The sequence below is a fragment of the Mugil cephalus genome, chromosome 17 (assembly GCF_022458985.1).
Source record: "Mugil cephalus isolate CIBA_MC_2020 chromosome 17, CIBA_Mcephalus_1.1, whole genome shotgun sequence".
Lineage (NCBI taxonomy): Eukaryota > Metazoa > Chordata > Actinopteri > Mugiliformes > Mugilidae > Mugil > Mugil cephalus.
In genome coordinates this window covers 10,687,044-10,710,289 of record NC_061786.1, presented here as the reverse complement: position 1 = coordinate 10,710,289, position 23,246 = coordinate 10,687,044, and the positions used below count along the sequence as shown (strand labels likewise).

Genomic DNA, 23,246 nt, shown 5'->3' with positions numbered 1-23,246 from the left:
TGAACCAGAGTTTGTTATTAGCAAATGTTTTGATCTGTCTACTGGTAGTTACACTATCTTTGCAAAAGTTGATATATTCTAGGACAGAGGAGGTGAAGGCCTCAATGTCTGGATGTTCAAAGATCTCCCATGCAGTGTCCTCAAAACAGTTTTGCAAAGACAATGTTGCCTCCTCAGTCTTATATGATGGATTTTGATCTGCAGATGAGGGGCTTAAAAACAGGGATAGATGGTCTGAATGTCCAAGGTGTGGGGAGGGTCGGACTCTGTAAGCTCCAGGAATGCTGGTGTAGACTTGGTCAAGTGTTTTGCCTTTCCTTGTTTGATGTCTTTATTTTTATAAAATTTGGGAAGCACCACCTTTAGATTGGCGTGACTGAAGTCGCCAGCTACAATAAAGAAGCCATCAGGATGTTTTTTTTGTTGTTGTTGTTGTTGTTGTCTGCTGATGCTAACATATAGCCTGTTCATTGCTACGTTAGCATTAGCTTTCAGGTGGATATGCACATCAGCAACATAGGTATGGTTTCCCTGGGCAGATGGAAAGGTCTGCACTTGAGTAAAAGAAATTCTGGATCCGGACAACAATAATAACTCTTGAGGTCTCAAGTTCGGTCTGACCGGTAAATTGTGCGGCTCAACAGCTGCATCCGGACTGCTTTAGTGTAGCCATGTTTCTGTTATTATTGTTATGCAGCCGTCCATTTGTTGATTGACAATTCATAATTTAATTTATTCCATTTTATTTACCAGGGAATGGGTGTTGGTAATAAAAACACAGGGATCGCTGGTTTGTGAGAGCCTGTGGGTAGCCTAGCCTGGCTCGGAGGCCGGCTCGCTGGCCGCTCTTCTGCTGTCTCTCACAGTACCTCTCTCACAATCCCCTCCGGGATACAGCCAGTCCATTTATGTATTAGTTTAATGAGTTCCACTCTTGGTAAGTAACTGCTAATTAAAGTAGAGCACCAGATGGAGGCATTGTTGATGCGTGTTTCAATGATATGTAGGCCATTATTTGTGGCTGCACTTAGTTCTTTTACTTCTTTGACCATGCTCCAATAAGGAAAAGCACCACCAATGATCATCTGTGTTAACAGTCAATCTTTTAATCGCTGATTGCAAAGTTTATGTTTTTTTTTTTGTTGTTTTTTTTTGTTTCTGGAGTGTTCAGATGCTTCTTTGCTCCTCGTTTTTGACACCAAACGTGCAGTTGCTTCGTCGTCGTGGGAACATTTGCTCCCCTCTTAACCATCGCTTTACATCAGTCAGTGACGGCTGACATCAGTTGAAACACTGTCCGTACTCCACTGATGGGAATGCCGACACAGACGCTTTACTGCAACAGAGAAAAGCTTGGTCTGTGTTGGAGCCATTATATATTTTTGTGCTGTTATCTTTAATTTAAATCTCTGCCTTTATGTATTTGAGTTCTGGGGTTTTACTTGGGAGGAGCACCACTGGGGAAGTCTATATAGTTAAGCGGCAGGTGTGGGAGAGGAGGTGTGTGTTTGTGTGTGGGGAAAGCAAACAGTTTTTGACCGTGGTGAAAGAGAATGCGTTGGAATGACTGACGCGTGAATCACACGGATTTGGACATTACTGTAAAGTTTTGAACTTTTAATCAGTGGCTTATTTAAGTTGGTTTAAGTCACTATAGTTTGCATTGCGTGAACATGGTTTGTAAACAATGATATCCTCTTGCAGTGTTCTATTTTGTCATTAATATTACAGTACTCTCCCTCATAAATCAATAACAGCAATGCTTTTATCGTTTGTTTATGACTTAATTGCAGTACGTTGTTGTGGATCTTCCCTTCAGGGTGAGTGAGGTTGTGGATGGTAAATAGGTTCTGAAAGAAGAAGTGAAAGTTTAATCCAGGTTTTGGAGAGGAAAGGGGAAGAAGCTATCATTTGACAAGGAAGGTGAGGAAGTTGTTTAAAAAAGAAAAACAAATTGCATCTTGGTAAAATTCAGTTGGCAACAGTCAGCAGACAGTCACAGTCAGCAATAGGATAAGAGATGATACAGTGGATGGCCAATTCCTGTCAGGGTTCAGTCATCGGCCAGACATTGTCTACAATTTCTCTAAAAATGTGGGCTTAAGCAGCAATTAAAAAAATAAATAAAAGAAAAAATGAAAGTCTGCTAAATGTAGTGTGAAAATTTTTTAAATTTTAATTCAAATTACTATAAAACATGTGCTGCAGATGTTATCTTCACTTCAAACCTCTCCAACTTAATGATTGTATATTTTTCTGACATTTCTATCATTAGACATTCGCAATTACTCCACTCTTTGGTTTAAACGTCTGTCATGAAAGCTGTCCTCGTCAACATGGTGTAAATGTGCAGTTTTCTTTTAATTACTCACCCAGTATAGCATAGAGAGCTTCAAGACACAACAGGTTTGAATTTCATTTCTACGTGGAGAAATTTAATTCCAAATGTGGGAGCAATTTCTCTTTACAATTCTTGATAAGGCATGGTAAGCAACAGCAAAACATCCGTCGCAGAATTTTAAAATGGCGGTGCGGTAAAATCCAAGTCAAGATATTTCTGAGTTAACTGTATCCCAGAAGATCTCAGTATCAAACATATCAAGAGGCATTTCCCTGAAATGAATCCAAAGAGCTGCCATATGTCCAACTCGGTCAATCACGAGATCATTACAGAATAAGGGCTATGGACTAATGTATCAAAAATATTTTGGGGAAGTGCTGAGTGGGCTGGAATATATGTTGAAACTTTTTTTTTCTCTGTAAAGATTCTTTATTCAGACCTGTAAACTTGGCCAGTGAAATTTCACTATTGAACCTTATTTAATCCTTAACCTGTATATGTTGTAAAAATTCGGCCTCATTTGTGTAAATCTCTTGGTCGTCACTGTCAGTGTCAGTGTTTTTTTGTTTTCTTTTAAAAAAAAATTTCATACTAGTTCTACTTTTACATTTTAAAATACACTCAGACATACGGCCAGTGTTTTGATTCTCTTGATTCTCTCTTTTTTTTAAATTATTTAATGTTATTTCTTGTTACAGACGTTTTCTTGTTGTCCCAATGTGGGTACTATCAAAGATAATTTTTCACAAAGACACACCTTTTTTTTCAGACAATTTAATCTATGTAATGTAAGTTATTTGTGTGAAAGTTGCAAAACTTTGGGTAAAATGTTGTTAGTGGAGGAACTTTGGGTCCTCTGGGTTGAGGGTAGAGGCCTCTCCGGATCAGGCTCCTTTTCAGAAACATAGAGACGCAAACATTTTTTAAGAGGGCATTTGAGGTTTGCTGGTCCAGTCCAGTTATCTGCTTGCATTTATCGTCGCAGTCATGTGTTATTTTCAGAAATAAAACTAACACAGTGATAAGCGCTCACTGGGTTTAATCAGACCAGCCCAGACGTCCCCCTATGCGCAGAATCTTTGCTGGGGTTGAAAGTTGTTCTGTGGTTGCTAAAAAAAATTGTGAACCGCTAAAGACCTGCTGGGAAGAACAAATCTATCGGGTTGTCGTGTTATAGGGTAAGAGTGACAGCCGCTCTTCTCTGTATTGGGTGAAGCACGCCCTATAATGAAATCCAAATGGTGTGTCACCGCGTATTTATATTCCTGATAAGAACTGAGTCTGGCTACAGCACACGAAGTACTCACAGCACTCTAAAGTCACAGTTTTATACGCTGTTAAGTCATAATTGGGCCCTTAATGTGTGCTGAAATAGCTGATTTGGGAGCGTGTCAGACTGAAGATCTAAAGGTCCCGGGTTCAATTCCAGGTTTCACCAGCTGTAGGTGGAATGTTGTTTACTGCAATTGTTCACTGAAGTTTGTACTTGGGAAGGACTGTGCATTTGAACTGTAAAAAAGCCTGGATGTTCATCTGTTTTCTTCCACTGCTACTCTGGTCATAAGCGGTTCCTGTCTTGAGCACCTGGACACGGTGTTGATTCAGATGTCACCAGCGATTTCAAGTTGCAGCCTGCAGCTGATGTTGGACATGGTAAATGATGATCCTCCCGAGGCTGTTGCCACACACATTCCACTGGGGAGGAAAACGCAAATACTGAACATGTGCAGCTCTGTTTTTGCAGTGCAAGCCTCCGAAGTTTCTGAAAGTAACGTTGGTTGGTTAATGTTTAGCTGGTTCAGCGATCCATGCACAAAAAAACAAAACAAAAAACAAACAAAAAAACAAGTGAATGTTGCTGAGGAAATTGTTGAACGTGTCGAACCTGTTTCAAACAACACACACATGTAGGTTTTTCTGTCCGTTATCGTACACTGTTCTGTTCTGTTGCTTCCACTGTATCTTTAGGAACACTGAATTCTGTCACAGAGAAAAAAAAAAAAAAAAAACACCAGGAGAGTTTTCACAGAGGTCCAAGCGATGCCTCCTGTCTCAGGAATCAAAGTTTCTTCCCACAACAAGAACTTCTTGTCCAGGTATGACTCAACTATGACATCTTTGAAACTGCTGAAAATTTTGCAGCTAAGGCTCAAATTTCACTTTTTCTCCTTTTGCAACACATGGTATGACTTACTAATGCACATAGTGTATGGAGAAGAGCACCTTGGCCGGGCAGAATGAACGTTTTGATACATCTTGTGAAGGTTATCAGGCTAGAACGTACGTGCTGTATGTACTGGTGCTGAAAATCAGCGGGACAGGAGTGGCAATATGATTTGTTGAGACTTTAGAAGTCTCAACAGTGTACATTTAATATAGAGGACAGAGCAGATGTCTTTATGTGGACCTGTGTAAATGACCTGGGTGCACTATAAACCCTGTGATAGGGAGCATGCCACTGATGAAAGGGCATCCAATAAAATGTTTTACTTTTCATATGTTTATACTAGTTTTGTCATAGTTTTTGTAACATATGGGCAGCAGGAAAGTTAACTAGTAGCAGTACTGGAGTCAAATGTAGTGTGCCGCATTGATTTTGCAACACTGATTCTAGACTAGAGTACTACTTTTTTTGTAGTGTTGTAGTGCACGCCGTTTGGTACTGCTTCATTACATTACAAATGTCCCCACTGTGGGGAAAAACAATTGCTCCTCTCATCTTACTGGTTCCCTTATTATGGCAAAAGTTTCACAATCTGAACCTAGAATAATGTTTCGCCGACGGTCTGTACATGTGAAAACTGAGAATAGGTAATAACTTCCCTTTGAGTCAGCTGAATGGGGCAACTTTTTATCTTCTGTTTTTCTTAAAGCAGTTTTGTGTGTCGTGCTTCACACACGGCAGCGACTTTTTGACACGCATTCAACAGCGTTCATAGCATAATTAGTCTAACGTATTAATCAAATATATATACGCATTATTGGCAAGGCATGGCCTCTGCTGAACCGAGTCCCTTGATCAGTTGTTTTTGTGAACAGCTGTACAGTGTATTTTTGCCACAACGAACTTTGGTATGGGATTATCTCGTCTCCTTTCCTAAAATGTGCATCCCGTGCCAAAAGAGATAAGAAAGGAAGCACCGAAGCAGCGTTAGCATTTACAGGATTTGGCTAGCTCTCACAATGACTGTCACTTCCAGGTTGTTTCACCCAGTTAGAAACTTCGTAACAACGACAACAGCCAAATATTTTCACCGATTTTAGCTCTGTTTTAGATCTCTACCATTTGGTGAGATGTGTTCACCAGTTTTCCTTTGTTTTTTTTTTCTTTTATTTGCAACAACAGAGTACAACTTTCTCATTTTGAAATGACTCAGTATTTAAGCCAAAGCAGGCAAGCCAGATGTGTTGGTGCAACACATTTTTCTTTAAATCCTAGTAAAGTTTTATCAGCTTGTAGACTTTTTTACTGGCTGATTACTGGCACTTTTTTTTATGCCAAATATATAAATATTATGGCATCCTGAGACACAAGTAACATAGGGCAGTATGCATGTTCTTAGCTTATATGAATTATAATCATCATTTACTTCAAAGCCTGAATGTGAAGACAGGCATTTCAAGCACACGTTTTGATTCACGCTTTAAATATACATATCACCTATAGGCAGTTTATTAACAAAAATATCATTAGCCACAATTTATCGCAAATTATTCAATGTTAAAATGTCTCAGTGGGTCAAAGAAAAATGCAAACGTACAAATCTGCATGCAGTCACTACCATGACTTGGGTTGCAACATTTTGGGTGCGTTTGTTTCACTTATGTTTTTCCTTTCACGGCAAGTTGAATGTCTACTGTGAAAAATGTCACCGAACCCACTGAACACGTTTAATTTAAATTGCCACCAGGTCACAATAAGAGATGGCTGCACAGTCTCACTGGCTGTTCATAGTGAAAAATGTCATTGTGAAGAAGAAGAAGAAGAAGAAGTAATTTACTGTCTTACTGAAGCAAATAACATGTACTTATCAGTCGCTTAAAGAAGTGTTCAGAACTTTTTTTTTTGCACAAAAGATACAAAATAAATAAATAAATAAAAAGAATAATTGGAAAACTGAAACCTTCCATTTGCAGATGTATTCAGACCCTCAGTTCAGTACATTGTAAAAGACCATCAGGCAGCTTTTGGGAAGTTTACCACATAATAGATCCTGATAGCATGATGCTGCCATCGCCATGTTTCACTGCGTGCCATGTGATGCGGAGTGCCTGCTGTTTGCCCGACACAGCGCTTGGATTTCCACACAGTATAATAAAAGAGTGTCTCATTAAAGAAACCCTTTCCTCGTGCTTAGCAGATGATTCTGCAGGAATATGAGGCACCCTTAGGTTCTTGCCGTTGCGTAAAGAATTTTCTAACGTGGATCATGAAAATTGCTTTATTCAGCTGCCTAGAAGAGAAGCGTCACCTATGTATCATTATTTTTCGGTCAGATTTCAGATTGGGAAGTTTTATTTATAAAATTCAATGTCATGCTCTCAGAGCCCTTTAAATGCTGTTATCTTCAATCAAGTTGTCATTAGTCTTATGGGTCTATTTCTTCTTTCTAGTTCCACAAAGTCCAGATTCATAATGACTAATGTACAAATCTGCTGACTTTACTGGACTCAGTTCTAGACACACCTCAAGGACAATCAAAGTGAGACACGAATGTTTTTGTATTTTGTAAGTAAAAGCTGAGCAGTGCATGAGCAAGACACTCATGCAGTCCCACAGAAATGATTCACACTGCTTCGTGCAAAGTGAAATCAGATGCCGTGCTGTCCAGAAGAATCTTTTTTGTGTTTCAGTTTGCGACTCTGATTTTGTGCTTGACAGCTGCACGGCCAATCGAGAAAGATCAAACACAAATTCCCAATGAATCAGCTAAACACATTTAATGCTTGATTAACTCATTAATTATTAATGAATTCCTTCTTTATCTGTGGGATAAGCAAGTTTACATATTTACGTTATGGCGACGCAAAGGAGAAATTAGAAGTTTGAAGTTTTATGTGATTGTTTTATTTATTATATTAAATCTTTATTATATTTATTTACAGTTTTTCTGTCTCGCTTGGACAAAAATCCCCATTCTCTGAACCAAATGCTCAGGTAGAATGCATAATGTTCTTGTTTATAGATTGACAATGAGCCAGTCTCAGTAGGTTCTTTGAGGCCACTGTATATTAAAATAAATTACCATTATTTTTTTGTAGAATTGACAGGGTTTGTATATGTTTTGTATTACCCAGCTGCAAGACTCCAGGGGATGAGGCAGGGGTTTGAGAGATGGCAGGTAATCCACGACAAGAGAAAAATCACAAGGAGGCATGAACAGAGAAGGATGACAAAGAACAGCACATGCAGAGAAACCAGTGAAACAATCAAAAGTGGGAAATTACAAGATTTGTAAGACTGAAAGCAAAAGTACTCCTATTTAAAGTGAAACATTAATTTCATTTATGACCCTGTGAGAGACAGAAACAAAAATGTCTGTCTTTTAGAGAGTCTGGGATGCATGCGGGACTTTGTTATGGATATTTTGATCTAGTGTTGACTGAACATGATTTAATCAATATAACTTTAATTGATCTGCATGTGTGATGAGGGGCTCGGGGTGACAGCACATTTCAAACCTGGAACATGTTTTGGTTTAAGGTTTAAGTCTCTCCAAAGAGTTTTAAACTGCGAGACGTGCACAGCTGTTGGAAGAATAAGGTTACATACATGCTTACATAAAATATATCTTATCCATAAGACAGACACAGAAATTAAATAGGCAACTGATAAGCTCAGTCTTGACAGCGTGTACCTTGAACTTCACTGTTCATGGGGAATAACTGTAAGCATCACATCATACCCACCAGTCATTACAGATTTTATTTTACAGTGAAAGCAACCAACTACTTGTATGTGTGTGTGTGTGTTTTTTGTGTGTATTTGTTAATTATCTTAATGATCAACCACTTTCCTTACTTATAATATCAGTACCTTAGTAAAAACATTTGACCTGTACTCGTCTTATTTTCTGCCCAGCTGCATTACACCAATGAGCCACAACATTAAAACCACTGACAAGAGAAGTAAATAACTTTGACCATTATGTGACAATACAATGATCTGCCAGGAAACGTATGGACCTGGCATTCATGTGGATGTTACATAGACATGTACTGCCCACCTAGACCAGACCAGACAGCCCCGCCCCATAACAATGACACTCCTTGATGGCAGCAGCCATCCCCCAGCAGAAGCAGAATGCAGCCTGACACAGACGCACACGCAAACAACACAAAAAACATGAAAAACAGCACAAGGTGTTGACCTGGCCTCCAAATTCACTAGATCTAATATCTGTGTGATGATCCACAGAGTCCCCTGCCCCTCAATGCATAGTACCCAAAGGCCCCCACTAACAACATCCTGTTGCTAGACACCACATGACGCCCTCATGAGACATGAGACCCATGTCTATTCTCCGATGAACTGTTTTTGGGGTACAAGGGAGACAATATTAGAAGGGTAGCAATCCACTATAAAGTAGTAGAAGATGTGGTTTTCATCCTCTGGTATTAAAACTGACGTGTTCTGAAAATGGGGACGAGTTGAGTCCTGGGTGACGACAGCAGCATTATGATGTCAACATTATAGAGTGACACAGTCCAATCCTACACCCAAGATCTGTGGCAGCAACATCACAGCGTAGGAGTCAGTGTCGTAATTTGGATGAAGCAGATTAGCCATGATAATCATTTAAGAATAACTTAGTCCTGTAGTATAAAATTGATTGTTTCACTCCCCTGTGAAAACACTCTCATTATATCATCGTGGTTTAGAGAAAAGGCATTGTTATTCTTTTGCTTCACTATGGTGTTTTCTTATTTGTGATCTACTCATACAAGGTGTCATTCAAGTCGTACAAAATGTGACTGCAAAAAAGACTGCATATACAACAACGTTTTGATACAATAAAATCTACCCACTTAGCTGGCCAGGCCTCCACGTTTGGCAGACGTGGAGACAGAAGCAACTCCTGATAACTATCAGGCCCAAAAAGCAGCACAGACAGTACTTGAAAACCAGGTCATGCAACACTGTATCTGCCGGATACCTTCAAGATGGCATCATGTCACTTAAAAGAACACCAATACTCAAAGACACTACACAAGGGTAGTGCAAATATTACAGCTGAACTAGCGCTGACTTAATCTCCACGTATTAATTAGTTATAATTATTTTCAGATTATGAGTCAGTTTTTGTTCCCCTGAGACAGTTACAAGGTTTACAACGCCGACTTGTTTAGATTCATCATTAGAGCAAATGAAAGTCAGTAAATCTGACTTTCATTTTCACAACAAAATGACAATTCACCGTCATTAATGGTGGTAAACGAAATTTAAAGTATCAAAGTACACTGCAGTGTCTCATGGTGGCAAACATGAACATAATGTTAAGTCTATTAAGTATCATAAATAGTTGTCCTTTGCTCTTCCTGGTCAGCCTGCAACACGGTAACTAGAAGTACATATCAAAGTACATATGAGGGCCGTTCCCAGGCCTATGTGGAGCTAAGGGTTAAATTCCATAAATACCTCTGTTTTACTCATTTTTTTATTCAAATGTTCACTGTGGCCTAGGCCTGTCAGAGAGTGACACCAGTGGGGCATTGTGGGGTACTGCTAGTTCATTAGTGTCTGCAGAAATACACTCCATTATTCCAATGGAAAATAATAGTAGTAATAATAATAATAATAATAATAATAATAATAATAATAGCCTGCTCTAAATCTTGGCATCACAAAGGTTATGCTATTTAGCATTTGTTTTCTGTGTTGATTCGCCTGTTTTCTCATTTTGGAGGCTGTGGTTTGTGGCTACTGTTTCCGTTATTTTCTCTGTCCTATTTTAGTCAGTGAGTCAGGCTGAATGACAAAAATACTTTTCTGTTTAATTCAGTCCAGTTCAACCGCACGAAATATTACATCCTCCAAAATGACCATACAGTTGAATTTCCCTCTTTCTTACACTTGTTTTAACAATCAGTCCTGGACGAAGCTAAGGGTCAGTCCAGGACGTTTGTGATGAAATCCACTCCTTACTCCTATCAGTACCTAATGTTTTGGCAAGTGAGAGTAATTCACTAAGTAAAAATAAATACCAGACTTGGATTTTAGTCGAGGAAAAGCAAGAGTGTCAGTAATATTAGTTATCCACACGGGGGTGATGTTACCCCTTACACAACTACAAAGTCACTATACTAATTACACATCGACACATTTAAAACTAAAAGAACAGAAATATTATTTAATAGCAGATCGTTTTCAACCATGAACACGAATATAAACGTTTTTATATTTACTGCCACGCTTTTGAACGTTGTCAACGGACACGGTTCCAATTAAAGTATAACGACCCAATGGCCATTTCTAATATGTATAAAGTAAACTCATAACTTTAAAATAAGCAATGCGACACTGCATTTGATTTCGTGTGAGTTTCTGAGTTGTTTTGTTTGTTATCCTGCGGCCCCAGACAGACACACAGACAGTCAGAGAGCTGGGGAGGAGGAGGAAGCGGCTGTTGATGCAGCTCCACACCTTTCCGGTGTAGCAGCAGCAGCACTGCGACCAGCTCCACTTTGAGGAGAAAGACGAGAGCTGGGTGTATTTATCCAGACAGGAGGTAAATAAAATACATTTCAGTTAACCGTTCAGCTCGTAAAAACGGGCGCCAAGCGTTTTTCGTCGTCGCCCGTATTGTATATCCAGATATGATTAGTTTTCTGGTGCTAACCGCCGTTAGCTAGTTAGCTTACGGCTAGCTGGCTAGGCAGGAGCTAGCTAATGTTAGCCACGAGCGGTAGCTTGCTATTTTCTCATGTCTGACTATACTATTAAATCTTTCTTCAAGGGGCGAGACTTTCATGAGTGGACACGTGTGTTGCTGAGTCACGGAGATTTTTTTTTGAAGTCGTCCCGTTGCAGCTCGGTGAAGTTTCCCGGCGCGACGTTTGATGGAGTAGCCGCTGAAAACTGCTTCTTTTCTGCCCCTGGTAGCGGTGAAGAGAACAAGGGCGCACCCGGCGAGGAGGACCTCCAGACACGGGCGGAATTCACAAGTACTCGCCGCTTTTTGGGGCCTCGTATTCCCACAGCGTCGGCTCTCTGCGGTCCTTGATAATAACACATTTATGTAGATTTGGACAATACAATGAACGCCCTGCTACCGCTGCTGCCAAGTTCCTAGTGTGACCGTGCCATGCTGTGTACAGGCCCGGAAGACATTGTATTACCCTGAACATAAATGTCCGAGCACTTATCAGGATCTTGACAGACTTCCCGGCGAAAAATCCCTGTGATGCTCAGCACACAATAAAACTGAAACTGCATTGTAAGTGAATAATCACCGACTCGGTATCAGAAACTTTTCTCGTTAGGAACAAAGTATTTATGCACAATAGTTCAAAATGGGGAAAATGCTCTCGAAAATATTTGGCAACAAGGAGATGAGAATATTGATGCTCGGACTCGATGCTGCTGGAAAGACAACAATCCTTTACAAACTGAAACTCGGACAGTCTGTGACCACAATCCCCACAGTCGGCTTCAACGTGGAAACTGTCACCTACAAAAATGTCAAGTTCAACGTGTGGGATGTTGGAGGCCAGGATAAGATCCGCCCTCTGTGGCGGCACTACTACACGGGCACCCAGGGGTTAATTTTCGTGGTGGATTGCGCGGACAGGGATCGCATCGACGAGGCGAGGCAGGAACTTCACCGCATCATTAATGACCGTGAGATGAGGGATGCCATCATCTTGATATTCGCCAATAAGCAAGATCTTCCGGATGCCATGAAGCCACATGAAATCCAGGAGAAGCTCGGATTGACCCGCATCCGAGATAGGAATTGGTATGTTCAGCCCTCCTGTGCGACCACAGGTGATGGACTGTATGAGGGCTTGACATGGCTAACCTCAAATTACAAATCTTAATGATTGAGTGCTGACTGTTTTAGGTCAAAACTATAATAAAAGTTGCAAGTAACAAGTAACTTTGCAAAAATGAATATGGTTAAGAAAAGTTGATTATCTCCCATTTATTTTTTAATACTACGTTTACCCCATAACTAATTTATCTTTAACTGGGTTTGCCGGCTTAAAGTTTGCTTGTACTCTGTAGCAGGCCTATATCACATTTATTATTTTGGGGGCTTTTTTGATGAACATTGACTTAATTGGTCCTAAGGTTAAAGCCGCAGAGATCACCGCCTTTGCCTGTTCTTTTATTTCCTGTTTTATATAATTTTTCTAATGAAGCTTTTTAACCTTCATTGTTGGACTGAAGCTAGATTCAAGGTTCTTCGGTCTCGCTTGCATCGAACTTGGATCTCTTTTCCTTCTGAAGCGAGCTCTTTAATGTCATGTAGCCTACATGAAGGACTTAAAAAAAAGTGTCTGAACACAGTACTGTGATGAAAAGTATTTCTTCTCAGTGGTATTGAGAAAAGGGGTGGGGGGGGGATGAAGCAAGAAAAAAAATCACCATTGATTACATTTCACTGTCATTAGTCTGGACATCAGAAACAAAATACTTCTGACATGTTTTGTTACCCCTCCAGTACCCTTATGTGGGCTATATAGTTACCTAATCCACCTTTTGTGTCATGTCTTGATACCTAATTGTGCTAAATATTCAACAAATAGGCCTCCAGTAACTCTTGCTTGTTGGGATGCATTTTTAATTTTGGGTAATACGTAGTCCGTTGACTCAATCTCTCCAAAGGAATGTCATTCAGCTCTGAGATCTCAATCTGATACCACAGTTGATTAGTCTCAGTATTCGGGACATTATATGATAGCCTATATCTGTAGCATGAGTACGAAAGTACATTAAACCCTACATCAGAGACCATCTGTCGTGCAGTCAGAGGGAGCTGTTTACAGGTGAAATGTTGAACGACATCCTGTGGTGCAGCTCTTACTCCTCTTTTGACTGGGGGAACCATGTACAGAACAATGTCATTGTAATGTCTTATTAAAAAAGTGATTTTAAATCTTTTATGTCTCTGTTTTATTCAAGGAGTAAATGTAGTTTGCGTGGGTTAAGGCCTGCGAGCAATCGAACCGTGTTTGGCCAAAGAGAAATACATGCATTTGTGGCAGAGCCTTGTATATTTACAGCAATCAAAAAACAAAAAAAAAAAAAAGCATAGGAAGCTTGAAGTTCAAAGCAGTGGTAAAATTCTCCAGAGCTTGAGTGCTGCAGGGCTGATACTCCACGAAGGGTTGTATGTCCACTCTGGACGTTGCTGGCCTCAGTTCCCTTGCCAGTGAATGGGAAAATGTAGAAAACAGGAAGTCTGACTGCTAGTCTTTCTGGAATAACAACAGAGCCACATGATGGTTTGCATGAGAGTCGGAGGGGCAGCGGAGATATACAGCTGAGTCGTGAATTTTTTTTTTTTTTTTTGAGTGTTGCATATTGGTCGTGAGCCATAGTCGGGTTGACGCTGAGCTGTTAAGTGCCACTTCCTGAGTTTGAATTTGCTTGTCATTAAAATTTGTGAAGTCAAGTTGACTGAAGGGGAAAAAAATTATCGGTTCAGCTTGTGAGTAATATCGAATCATCACGTGACAATATGGTATACAAATTACTTGTTGAGCACAGCTCACACTTTTCTGAGCTAGGATCCACTCATTTTAAAGGAACTGTTAACAAATGTATAATAAGAAAAACACTAGTGCAGCACTGACAATAAAATGTCAGTGTCTACCAGTAGAGTTGGTGTAAAATGTTTCATCTTCTAATAGTTTGAGCAGCATAACAGTATTAAATTACTAAAAGCGAAAATAATGCTATTAGTTAAAAAGATATTTTAGGCAATGTATCTTTTTAAAAGATCAAGGAATGTTCCCAGTAAATTAACTAGATCAATTAGAGGGTTTTCACTCCTGACAAACACATGTGTGACGGTCACAAATGATTTAACTACTGTGTTTAGGGCCTACAAGAGATTAACACGGATTATTCCACTAATTTTCTAGATTTTTTTTATTTATTTTTTTGAAATGAAAACAGGCAGCATCTAAGCTGTTCAGAAACAGCGGCATACACTGTGATGTGCTGCATCTTAAACATTTACTGTATTCGTTGGCACTCGCGTTTCTGTTCGTCTCGCCTGACGATTTGCCACAGATGTTTGGTGCGTTTCGTCGCGGTGGCGTTCATTTCTCGTTTGAAACTCTTGACGCTTGCGCACGTTGCTCTTGAGGCCTCAGGATGTTTGCTCTAGGCACCACAGAGGTTTCCGTCAGACAGGTCAGGTGACGCAGAGAGATATGACTCGGCTGCTGCAGGAGACGTTTCTCACGGCACTCTATGCGGCAGTGATTTAAATGTTGCACAGAAGACAGACAGACAGACAGACGTTGGTCAAAATCAACAGCCGCAAACTCGATGAAAAAAAAAAAAAGGTTGAAGCTTTGGCTGGTATTTGTAAATACTTGATTGCAGCCGTAGCCCGGTCAAAGTCCCTTCATTTAGACGCCGGTGGCGGTTTTAAGTGGGCTGTAAATGGTTCCCACCAGTTCATTACAACCATATGAGCCTTACAGCTTTATTGGCAGCGCTGGGGCCCCTGGGGCGAGGACAGAGACCGACCGAGTTTTAACGACCTCTCCCCCCGTAACGACGAGACCTCCCGACCCGCCGGTCAAGTCCCTCCGTGCTCAGCTGGAATTCTGTACACTTCCTGAGAGGAAAGGTTTCGAACGGGTCTCGGGTCACGGAAAGAAGCAGAGTAAAGGTTGCTCTGCGTAATGAACGCCATCCCTCTTGTTTGTGGAGTGCGTGGCGTGTTTGAAAAGGCGGTTCCGTGAGTGTGATGCATCTGTGATAAGTTCAGAAAATAAGACGCGCTTCCACTGATTCGCACAAGACCTTGTATGTATGGCAGATTTGCTTTTGCCCGTTTGTTGGGGCAGTCACCACGGCAACGGCCTGACGGGATCTCTGCCAGTGTGACCTGGTGTTTTTTTTTTTTTTTTGGTTACACATAGGTGGCCGACTGTTCTGCAAGTTTCCAGTCGGTTCCTCTATCATGCATGGAAAGAGGAAGAGTGGGAAGAAATCGAAAGACACCCCACTCTCCTCGAGCTGAGTTCTGCAACGGCGTCAACAGGCATATATGTCGCTTCGCTGCAAGACGGCCTGCCCTAAAAAAACAAAAAAAAAAATAAATAAATAGCTAAAACAGCTCAGGAATAACACTTGTGGGTGATATCATAGCTGCACTCCTCCCATGCCGAGCCTGAACTGTGGTTTCTCTAGGGGTGTGGTTTGTCTTCCTCACTGTCTTCACTTCCTCTCCAGCTCCAGCTGCAGAGACACATTCGTGCAGGTAGCGCTCGCGTAACATCCCTCGACTGTGGGCCTTTGAATTACCGGCTTAATGTCGGCCTACGGTTCAACAGCCACTCCCAGCTAGATAATCACTGTGGGATTTGTGATAGGAGCAGGGCGCAGAGATCCCCGTCCACGCCGACAAACACCGTTATTAAAGCAGTTTATTTATCTGCCAAATAGTAGGAGGGGAACACCTACTCTCAGCCTCGGTTCACACAGATGGGTTCAGAGGCTGCTTATCTCCAAGGACGGCAACAACAGCCTCTCTGGTTTCGAAACCTCCCCCACCCCCCCCCCACCCCCCCACCCCCCCTCCTCTCTTTGTGTGTCTACTGGTTAATCCCTGTGCAAGTTTTCAAGCCTCTTTCGCTTTGTCGTTAATAATGAACTCACGCGGAGCTCAGTCAAAAAAAAAAAAAAAAAACGGGTCCGGAAGTGGCAGACAGTTGTTTTAGGTTTCCTGCCGAGGTTCAGGGTGTTGTAAAAACCGCCATTACGCGGACGCACTCTTTTCTCTCTGTGCTCTAGGTGTGGCCTGGCTTCGTTCTGATCGTAGGTGTTGCAGAGCAGGTTTGACTGACGAACCACCCGAGAAGAGCTGAAGGGTTCAGCAGAGGGCCGCGCTGCTGTCGCAGACGCGCTTGAAAACGGGTTCGAAAAGTGTCAGGCTCGGACGTCTGAGGTGCGCTCTGGGCCCTGGTCCAGAGTGCATTCCGCTCATATCTGCAGCTGAAGGTTACTCGCTGTGATAAAAGCCCAAATTCAGAGAACCAGAAGAGGACCACCTGATGTAACTCATTTATTTGCTAACAGACAGATAAAGCGCTCACATAAGCATCAGCTACACGATTTAAAAAAGTTTGTCTGGCCTTTGACCACGTTTGTTTTTCCTCCACCTGACATTTTTTTTTTTTAAGCCTCAGATCTTCTATTTAGTCCTCTTGACAAGTGACGGATGTTTACCTCAGCTGATGTGAGAGTGTGAAGCGTTTTTCTCTCTTGTACCATGCAGACAGTGGTCGAGTGTTAACCATCTTGCGCTCAGGTGTGAGCAATGCTCTGAAAAGTAGGGGCAGACATTATAAATGGTGCCGTGCCGGCTTGAGGTCTCCAGAGTCTCATGGCTGCAAGGAACACGGACCTAGCGGCCTTTGAGGAGAAACTGCACGTTATTTACATCGCTCGTCTGTCTGACGTGTTTCCCCCGAGGCCTGTTCCTACGACGCACCGCGCTGACTTTTGTCAGCGTCCCTTGCAATCTCCACCACGTTCACAGGAACAACCGGGGAGGATTTTAACACCAGGAGTCAGTCACCCGGCGGCGGCGGCATGATGGTCTCAGCCGCAGCCTCCGCGCAGTGACTGACAGGGCGACGGGGGATCCGTGCCGAAGCGGCCTGAAAGGCCTCCCTTAGCCGCCTGCCAACACTCTGACTGCATCTGCGCGTCTGACAAGATCGCAGTAATTACGGGCAGAGTCGGCGCTCGCTTCGAGTGACGGCGCGTCTGGGTTAAACGGCGGCGTGGGCCCCGAAAGCAACTCTCAGATCTGTGGCAAGTCGGGCGCTGCTGCTCGCACACACACACGCACGCATACAGTCCAGATTCAGAGTCCTGAGATGTAATGACTCAGGGAAACGTTACAGTCACACTGCTCCCCTCCCCTCCCCTCCCCTCCCCTCCTGCAGTTCTCCCTTGTGTGCTGGGCCACCACACATCCTAATAATGACAAATACACCAGTGCACTAGAATGCTACGGGGACGGCAGTCGCAGGGAGAGGAGCCGACACGGAACCTGTGGTATTTCAAGCAAGCGCCAGTGAGCTATTTTATTTCAAAACGCTGCCCTTATTTTACAGCAGAGTGACCCGACGAGCCGAATGTCGTGCACAGAACTGATGATAATAGGTCGCAACCTTACACTTCCCCTAAGAGGAGCAAATGTGTGTTTATGTCACATTCTCCTGACAGTCCCAGGCACGGTGCCGATGATATTGCACTAAGGGAAACAGAGGAGGGGGAACGTGTGCTCACAATGCTGGATTTGTGTCCCCTCTCAACTGCAGCACAGCTGTCTTAACAGCACCCCCGCCCTCCTCCTGTTCCCCTGCAGGGGTAGGGTGGGGTGGTGGTGGTGGTGGTGGGGAGTCAGTATTGTGTTTCTATAAGCTAGTGGCCGTCCGTTCCTGATCCGCGGCTTCACCTCTGACGATCCACCGCTGCCTCGCGTTCCAGGGAGGAGCAGACCCGCAACGAAATAACACCGATCACTTGCTCCCCATATGGAAGCGAGCTGGCCGGCTCGGCAGGAGCAAAAATCAGCAGGAACGAGGGCTGGCTGGTGCCTCTCGGCAGAGCAAGTTCAGAGGAAGAGGGGCGGTGGGGGGATGCGGCAGGAGAGGGGGGGCGGGGGCGGTGGGGGAGGCTTTCAGATCGAGAGTCACACTTTCATGCAGCAATTCTTCTATTTTTAAGCAGCCCAGTTTTTGATGTCTATTCTTGAGCCACTCCCTAATAGTGAGAAAATGAGTTTCTGGAACAGTGTCTCTTGGCTCCAGGCAGCGTGATGATGGTGACACAAAGGATCCTCTGTGTCACTTGGCTGTGATGCGGCAGAGCGGAGCACACCACACGGTCGGCCGGAGTCAGACTCTCCCAGCCTCCCATCTGGTTTGGAGGGGGGCATCGCCCCGCTGCCTCCTGTTATCTACTTTGAAAAAAAAAAAACACTTTGGGGTGGATTTTAGAATCCGCGTTTGAGTCGTACGTGAAGTTTGCGCACAACTATGAAACCAATCAGAGACGGTCTGTCGTACACTGGTTAATCAACACAGGCCGTTTTAATACCTAAGGCATTCAGTTAATCCTGAAGGTTTGCACTGTTGTTGTTGCATGTTTTTTTTTTTTGTTTTTTTTTCCCACACAGGTGAGAGCGATTCCAACTAACAGCACCATCTGTTGGCAGAAAATGCCCTCATTCTGTCTGGACATGTGCACCATGTGCATGAGCATGTTGACGGTTTACTGGAAACAAGTGTAACGTGTATATGATAACAGACGCGTCTGCTTCATTATGGGCCGACCTCATTTACTGTGATCCTCTCTGCATTCCCCTGTAGTGCTAGCCTAATTAGCCTAGAAGAATACAGTATTTTAATTATTTGTGGTTAGATTTTAAGGAGAACAGACAGCATGGAACGTGCAGTGCCTTGCTTTTAGAGATGGAGTTGTGGTCAATACAATTTGACTTTTTTTAAACAAGAATTCTCATAAAAATGATCTTACTGTCGACAAGGTCAGTTAATTTTAACTATTCACCCTTTTAAAGCGATTGATCCAGTAAAACAGAGGTAAAGCATAAATAAATAGTGCCAGTAGAAGTAGTGAAATGGAGATCACTGTCTCTAGGTGCTGTGGTGTAAAGACACTCGCGTCTAGACGGTAGAGTCACCGTTTAATCAGTGTTCCTGGCTACAATTACAGAATGAATAAAAAATGAAGTAAGTCAGAAAAAGAAGAGTGCAGAGAAGTATATTGCAGAGGGATGGATTCGTGGATGGATTTCCACGTAACTGAACATGGAGGTCAGCTAAATCCGTCGATAAGAAACGTGGCGCATGTTTAAATGTGCCTTCCCAAACTGAGGAGGAGGTTGTTGACGGAGGCCATCAAGACATGCGTGACTGTTCTGAAGGAGTCAGAAGATCACTGTGCAGTCTGAGCAAAGCTTGGGCAGTTTCGCAAAGAAGAATAAAGTAAAACTGCAGCATCCAGAGATGTGCAGTCCCGATCGAGACCTATTCACACAGACTCTACGCTGTCATTGTGGCCATATAAGTCCATTTACAGACTCTGAACATTTTACTTTGTATTTTTTTTTTCTTTTTTTTTTTTAATTCTTGTGAAAAAAACAAACAAATGATATGAACCAATGTTCCAGTTGGAAAAGCAACAAAGGAGAAAATATCCAAGGCAGTGAATCACTTTTATAAGCGCCACAGTTATACTTATGCTGTTTGACAGAGAGTGCTATGGGAGACAGCGATCACAAAGTATAGTGGAGCTCCCCTCTACCCCTCTAATCCAATGAACACCTCTGGGTCATTCCCCACCTCACGTCACTGGGAGACATGGATTTAATACCAGCTATGAGTCGAATTAATTAGCTCAACACATCCTGGTCACGGCCAGATGAGCCCTCAACATAGGTTCATTCTGACTGTAACAGACCGCGTGCTCGAGGCGCAAGTGAGAGGGCAGAGAAGGGCTGCAGGGAGTGATTAACTTAAATGATCCGCTCTGGTTATTTATAGTAACTGTAAAGAAAAGGCAATTAATCTCACTCTGTCCCTGTTGTTACAGGAATTGTCATTGACCAAGGCCCACAGTCATAGATGGGAGATTGCTAAACTCTGTTTTGACCTAACCACACTGAGAGTTTTCCACACCATATGCCATTACATGCACAACTGGGACGTTGGTTAATTCTCAGTTGGGTAGGGAAGGGTTATATTTGTACATTTATGTTTGTTGTCAAATTCCTCAATTTAATATCACCAAAATATAACAGATTAACATACAGGTTGGTTTAAAAATAACAGAGAAATACTTTTATGATCATGTCCCTGATGCGCAAACCTACTGTAGTCTTCTATAACGCAATTTGACCTTTAATGTGAACCCCACCCTGTCAACTTCAGCATTAGCAATTTTATTTGGACCGAGTGTCAGAGGCCAACCTGCTCATTACACTGTGTAAACAATGAGCAGCATGAAAGGCTGTGAGGGGCCCCTGCATGCCTGTGGGAGTGTGGGGCGTACTTGGTGGTTTTATGCTTGAAAAAGAGTCATAATCTTCCACCTAATCTCAGGCTTTGAGTGGAATTCCCCTCATAGTGAGAGCAGAAGCTGACACACATGCTGTGTTTTCCCTGGGTTTACAAACTGGGTAAAATACACACATTGATGATTTGAGTCATAATGTATTAATCAATCACCCTTGGCGTAATAACGTTGTGTTCGCAGCTTAATATTTAGTTGCTGAATAGGAGGCTGACCCCTAAAATGAATCATGTTTCGTTTTTTAAGCAACTAGTGCCTCCTAGTGGCCCAAAGTGGTACAACATGGAATTAACTACTTGGCGTTAGAAGAAAAAAGTCAAAAGGAAACAGCTATTTATAGCTGCCAGAGGAGACTATGTTAATTAAAATACAATTGTACATATTATCCTTTTGTCACAATATCCTTCTAAACATTAGGTGTTAAATCATGAACGAGCTTTTACCTCTGTTAACTTATTATTATACTTAGGTATTTAACATGGAAATGCTAAATTGTGAAACTAATCCCTGCATGCAAATCAACACCAAGAGATTATTTTGTAAGTCTCTTCCTGCTGTGTCATACTGGTGCATGTCTGCTATCTGGCTTCGCTGCTCAACAACTGCACTGATGAGTATTGCTGCCCCCACAAGTCAGAAAGTTTCAAAATCAGTTTACTTTTTAATTTCTTTACTTTGATCAAGTATCAAGTCAGTATCTACATCATAAAGCATTCAGTTTAAAAAATACAAAACATTTTATTCAAATCTGAACATTAATAAGGGAACACATCTTCCCACGTCTTCCACAAAAATCAAACTTTTCTTCTGATGTGCAAAATGTGGATGTCCGGGCTGTTGAACTCTGGGTCTTGATTTTCTAAAGGGATCTTCTCACAGCTGAAGTTGTGTTGCAGCAGCTAAAGGATAGCATAAAGGTGAGTAAGAAGATCGAACTGACAAATATCTCAACTTAAATAAGTAAAAATAAAACACAGCTGTTAGTTTCTAACCTCAAAAAAACGCCTCTCCACTTCTGGGTTGACACCTTCAGTGCGCTGCTCATAACAGCAAATGATGCATGTCTCTGGTCCAGAAAGCAGCTTCAAGCTCTCCACCAGTGGAACAATTGACTGTATGGAAATAAGGGATGACTCACAATGAGAATCAAACCACAGCACTCTTGGTTTTGTCCTGTTTCACCTACAGGGTCATGTTTGACAGAAAAAGTAGATAAGCAATAAAGAGTACCTGCTCATAATAGATGCAATCTGCCATAAGGACATAATGTGGAGGAGGGAGGAACGCAGACACATCATCACCCCTTCAAGAGTGGAAATCCCAGTTAGCATAGTGAATATGCACCCTGTGCATGTTTTTGAAATGCAGTATAGAGAGGTGTATATAAAATAGGAAACATAAGTACAAACCATTTCAGTACCTTGGCAGTTATGGATCCGCTACTTATAAGTGCCTGGTTTTCTTGGATGTTCACTCCCAGGAGGGTCTGCAAGTCTTCCAGGTCTGTCACTATAACTTGTGCTCTGCAGGAATTGATACAATGACAACTATGGACCAATATATATATTTAAAATAATGACATACTAAAATATTCCAAACGCATGGCTAGCAGTGCAAAGCATTAAATCTGCAGGGAGAGTTATATGAACTAAAACTAGTCATCTCACCCGAGTGTTGCTGCCATCAGACCAACTACTCCAGTCCCAGCACCCAACTCCACCACAGTCCTGCCAGACCACACGTTTACTCCAGAGGACGGATCATAAAACTGTTTCGTCTCTAGATATTTTGCCAGAGCGATAGCTGCATCCCAGACCACGCAGCCAACGTCTCCTAAGTAGCACTGTTTCATTTTCAAGACACGACCGTCGTTTTTCTCAATTTCTCTCACAAAATATTTACTCTCGTCTGCGTCAGCCGCCATCTTGGTCAGGGAAACCGGAAGATGTAAATGGGAACATCCGGTCTGATTTTACTACAATAAAAGCACCACATAGATCAACGTAAATCATTCATTCATTGAGACGGGGAGTCGCTGAACATATCGCCACTGTATCGCAAGGCTAATACAGAGAGACAGACAACCATTCACATTCACAACTATGGCCAAATTAGAATCATCAATGAACGTCTTTGGACGGCGAAAAGAAGTCGGAGAAACCCCACGCAGTCACAGGGAGAACATGCAAACTCCGCACAGATTTTAAATTTAGATATCAAATTATATTATTGTATTACGCCGTACATTTTTTTTTAAGTTTCATGGCCTCTATTCGACAATTTTCACAATAAAATCATGAGTACGCCCTAGACTGCTAGGCTGGAATAAAAGGAAGACTTATTTCACCATAAAGACTTCCTCTTTGCTTCAGGTTTGTGGTTCCTTTTATCATAGTTAGTTCCTCTTGACAAAACAACGTCAAGTTAAATTTGAGTTTTTGGTCCCTTCACAGAAATCCAGTAGAAAGCAAAGTCTTGTTTTCTGTAGTTGCATCTTTAAAACTGCTTACAGTCTAATATCGCCATTTTATTTTATTTTATTTTAACGTTACGTGAGAGAAGTTAATGAATAGTGCCAGTTTGAGTGACAGTTTGAATAAAACGGAAGGG

General features: G+C 42.1%; 2 protein-coding genes across 2 annotated transcripts; one reads left to right on the top strand and one right to left on the bottom strand.

The window, feature by feature from the left end:
* Positions 1-10,914: 10,914 nt before the first annotated feature.
* arf6b (ADP-ribosylation factor 6b) lies at positions 10,915-13,447 on the top strand. The gene is made up of 2 exons (XM_047611190.1): positions 10,915-11,070; positions 11,299-13,447. Exon 2 carries the CDS (start codon positions 11,855-11,857, stop codon positions 12,380-12,382), a length of 528 nt encoding a protein of 175 aa, XP_047467146.1. The 5' UTR covers positions 10,915-11,070; positions 11,299-11,854; the 3' UTR covers positions 12,383-13,447.
* Positions 13,448-21,289: 7,842 nt separating this feature from the next.
* Positions 21,290-22,601, bottom strand: vcpkmt (valosin containing protein lysine (K) methyltransferase). The gene is made up of 5 exons (XM_047611356.1): positions 22,304-22,601; positions 22,046-22,159; positions 21,867-21,939; positions 21,629-21,748; positions 21,290-21,535 (listed from the first exon to the last, which is right to left on the bottom strand). Exons 1-5 carry the CDS (start codon positions 22,558-22,560, stop codon positions 21,431-21,433), a joined length of 669 nt encoding a protein of 222 aa, XP_047467312.1. The 5' UTR covers positions 22,561-22,601; the 3' UTR covers positions 21,290-21,430.
* Between the last annotated feature and the right edge of the window lie 645 nt (positions 22,602-23,246).

Coding starts and splice junctions, on each gene's coding strand:
- arf6b (XM_047611190.1), top strand. CDS start 11,855: ATGGGGAAAATGCTCTCGAAAATATTTGGCAACAAGGAGATGAGAATA.
- vcpkmt (XM_047611356.1), bottom strand. CDS start 22,560: ATGGCGGCTGACGCAGACGAGAGTAAATATTTTGTGAGAGAAATTGAG. Junction 21,749..21,866: donor ATTGCATCTATTATGAGCAG/GTACTCTTTATT, acceptor ATTTCCATACAG/TCAATTGTTCCACTGGTGGA. Junction 21,536..21,628: donor TGGAGAGGCGTTTTTTTGAG/GTTAGAAACTAA, acceptor GCTATCCTTTAG/CTGCTGCAACACAACTTCAG.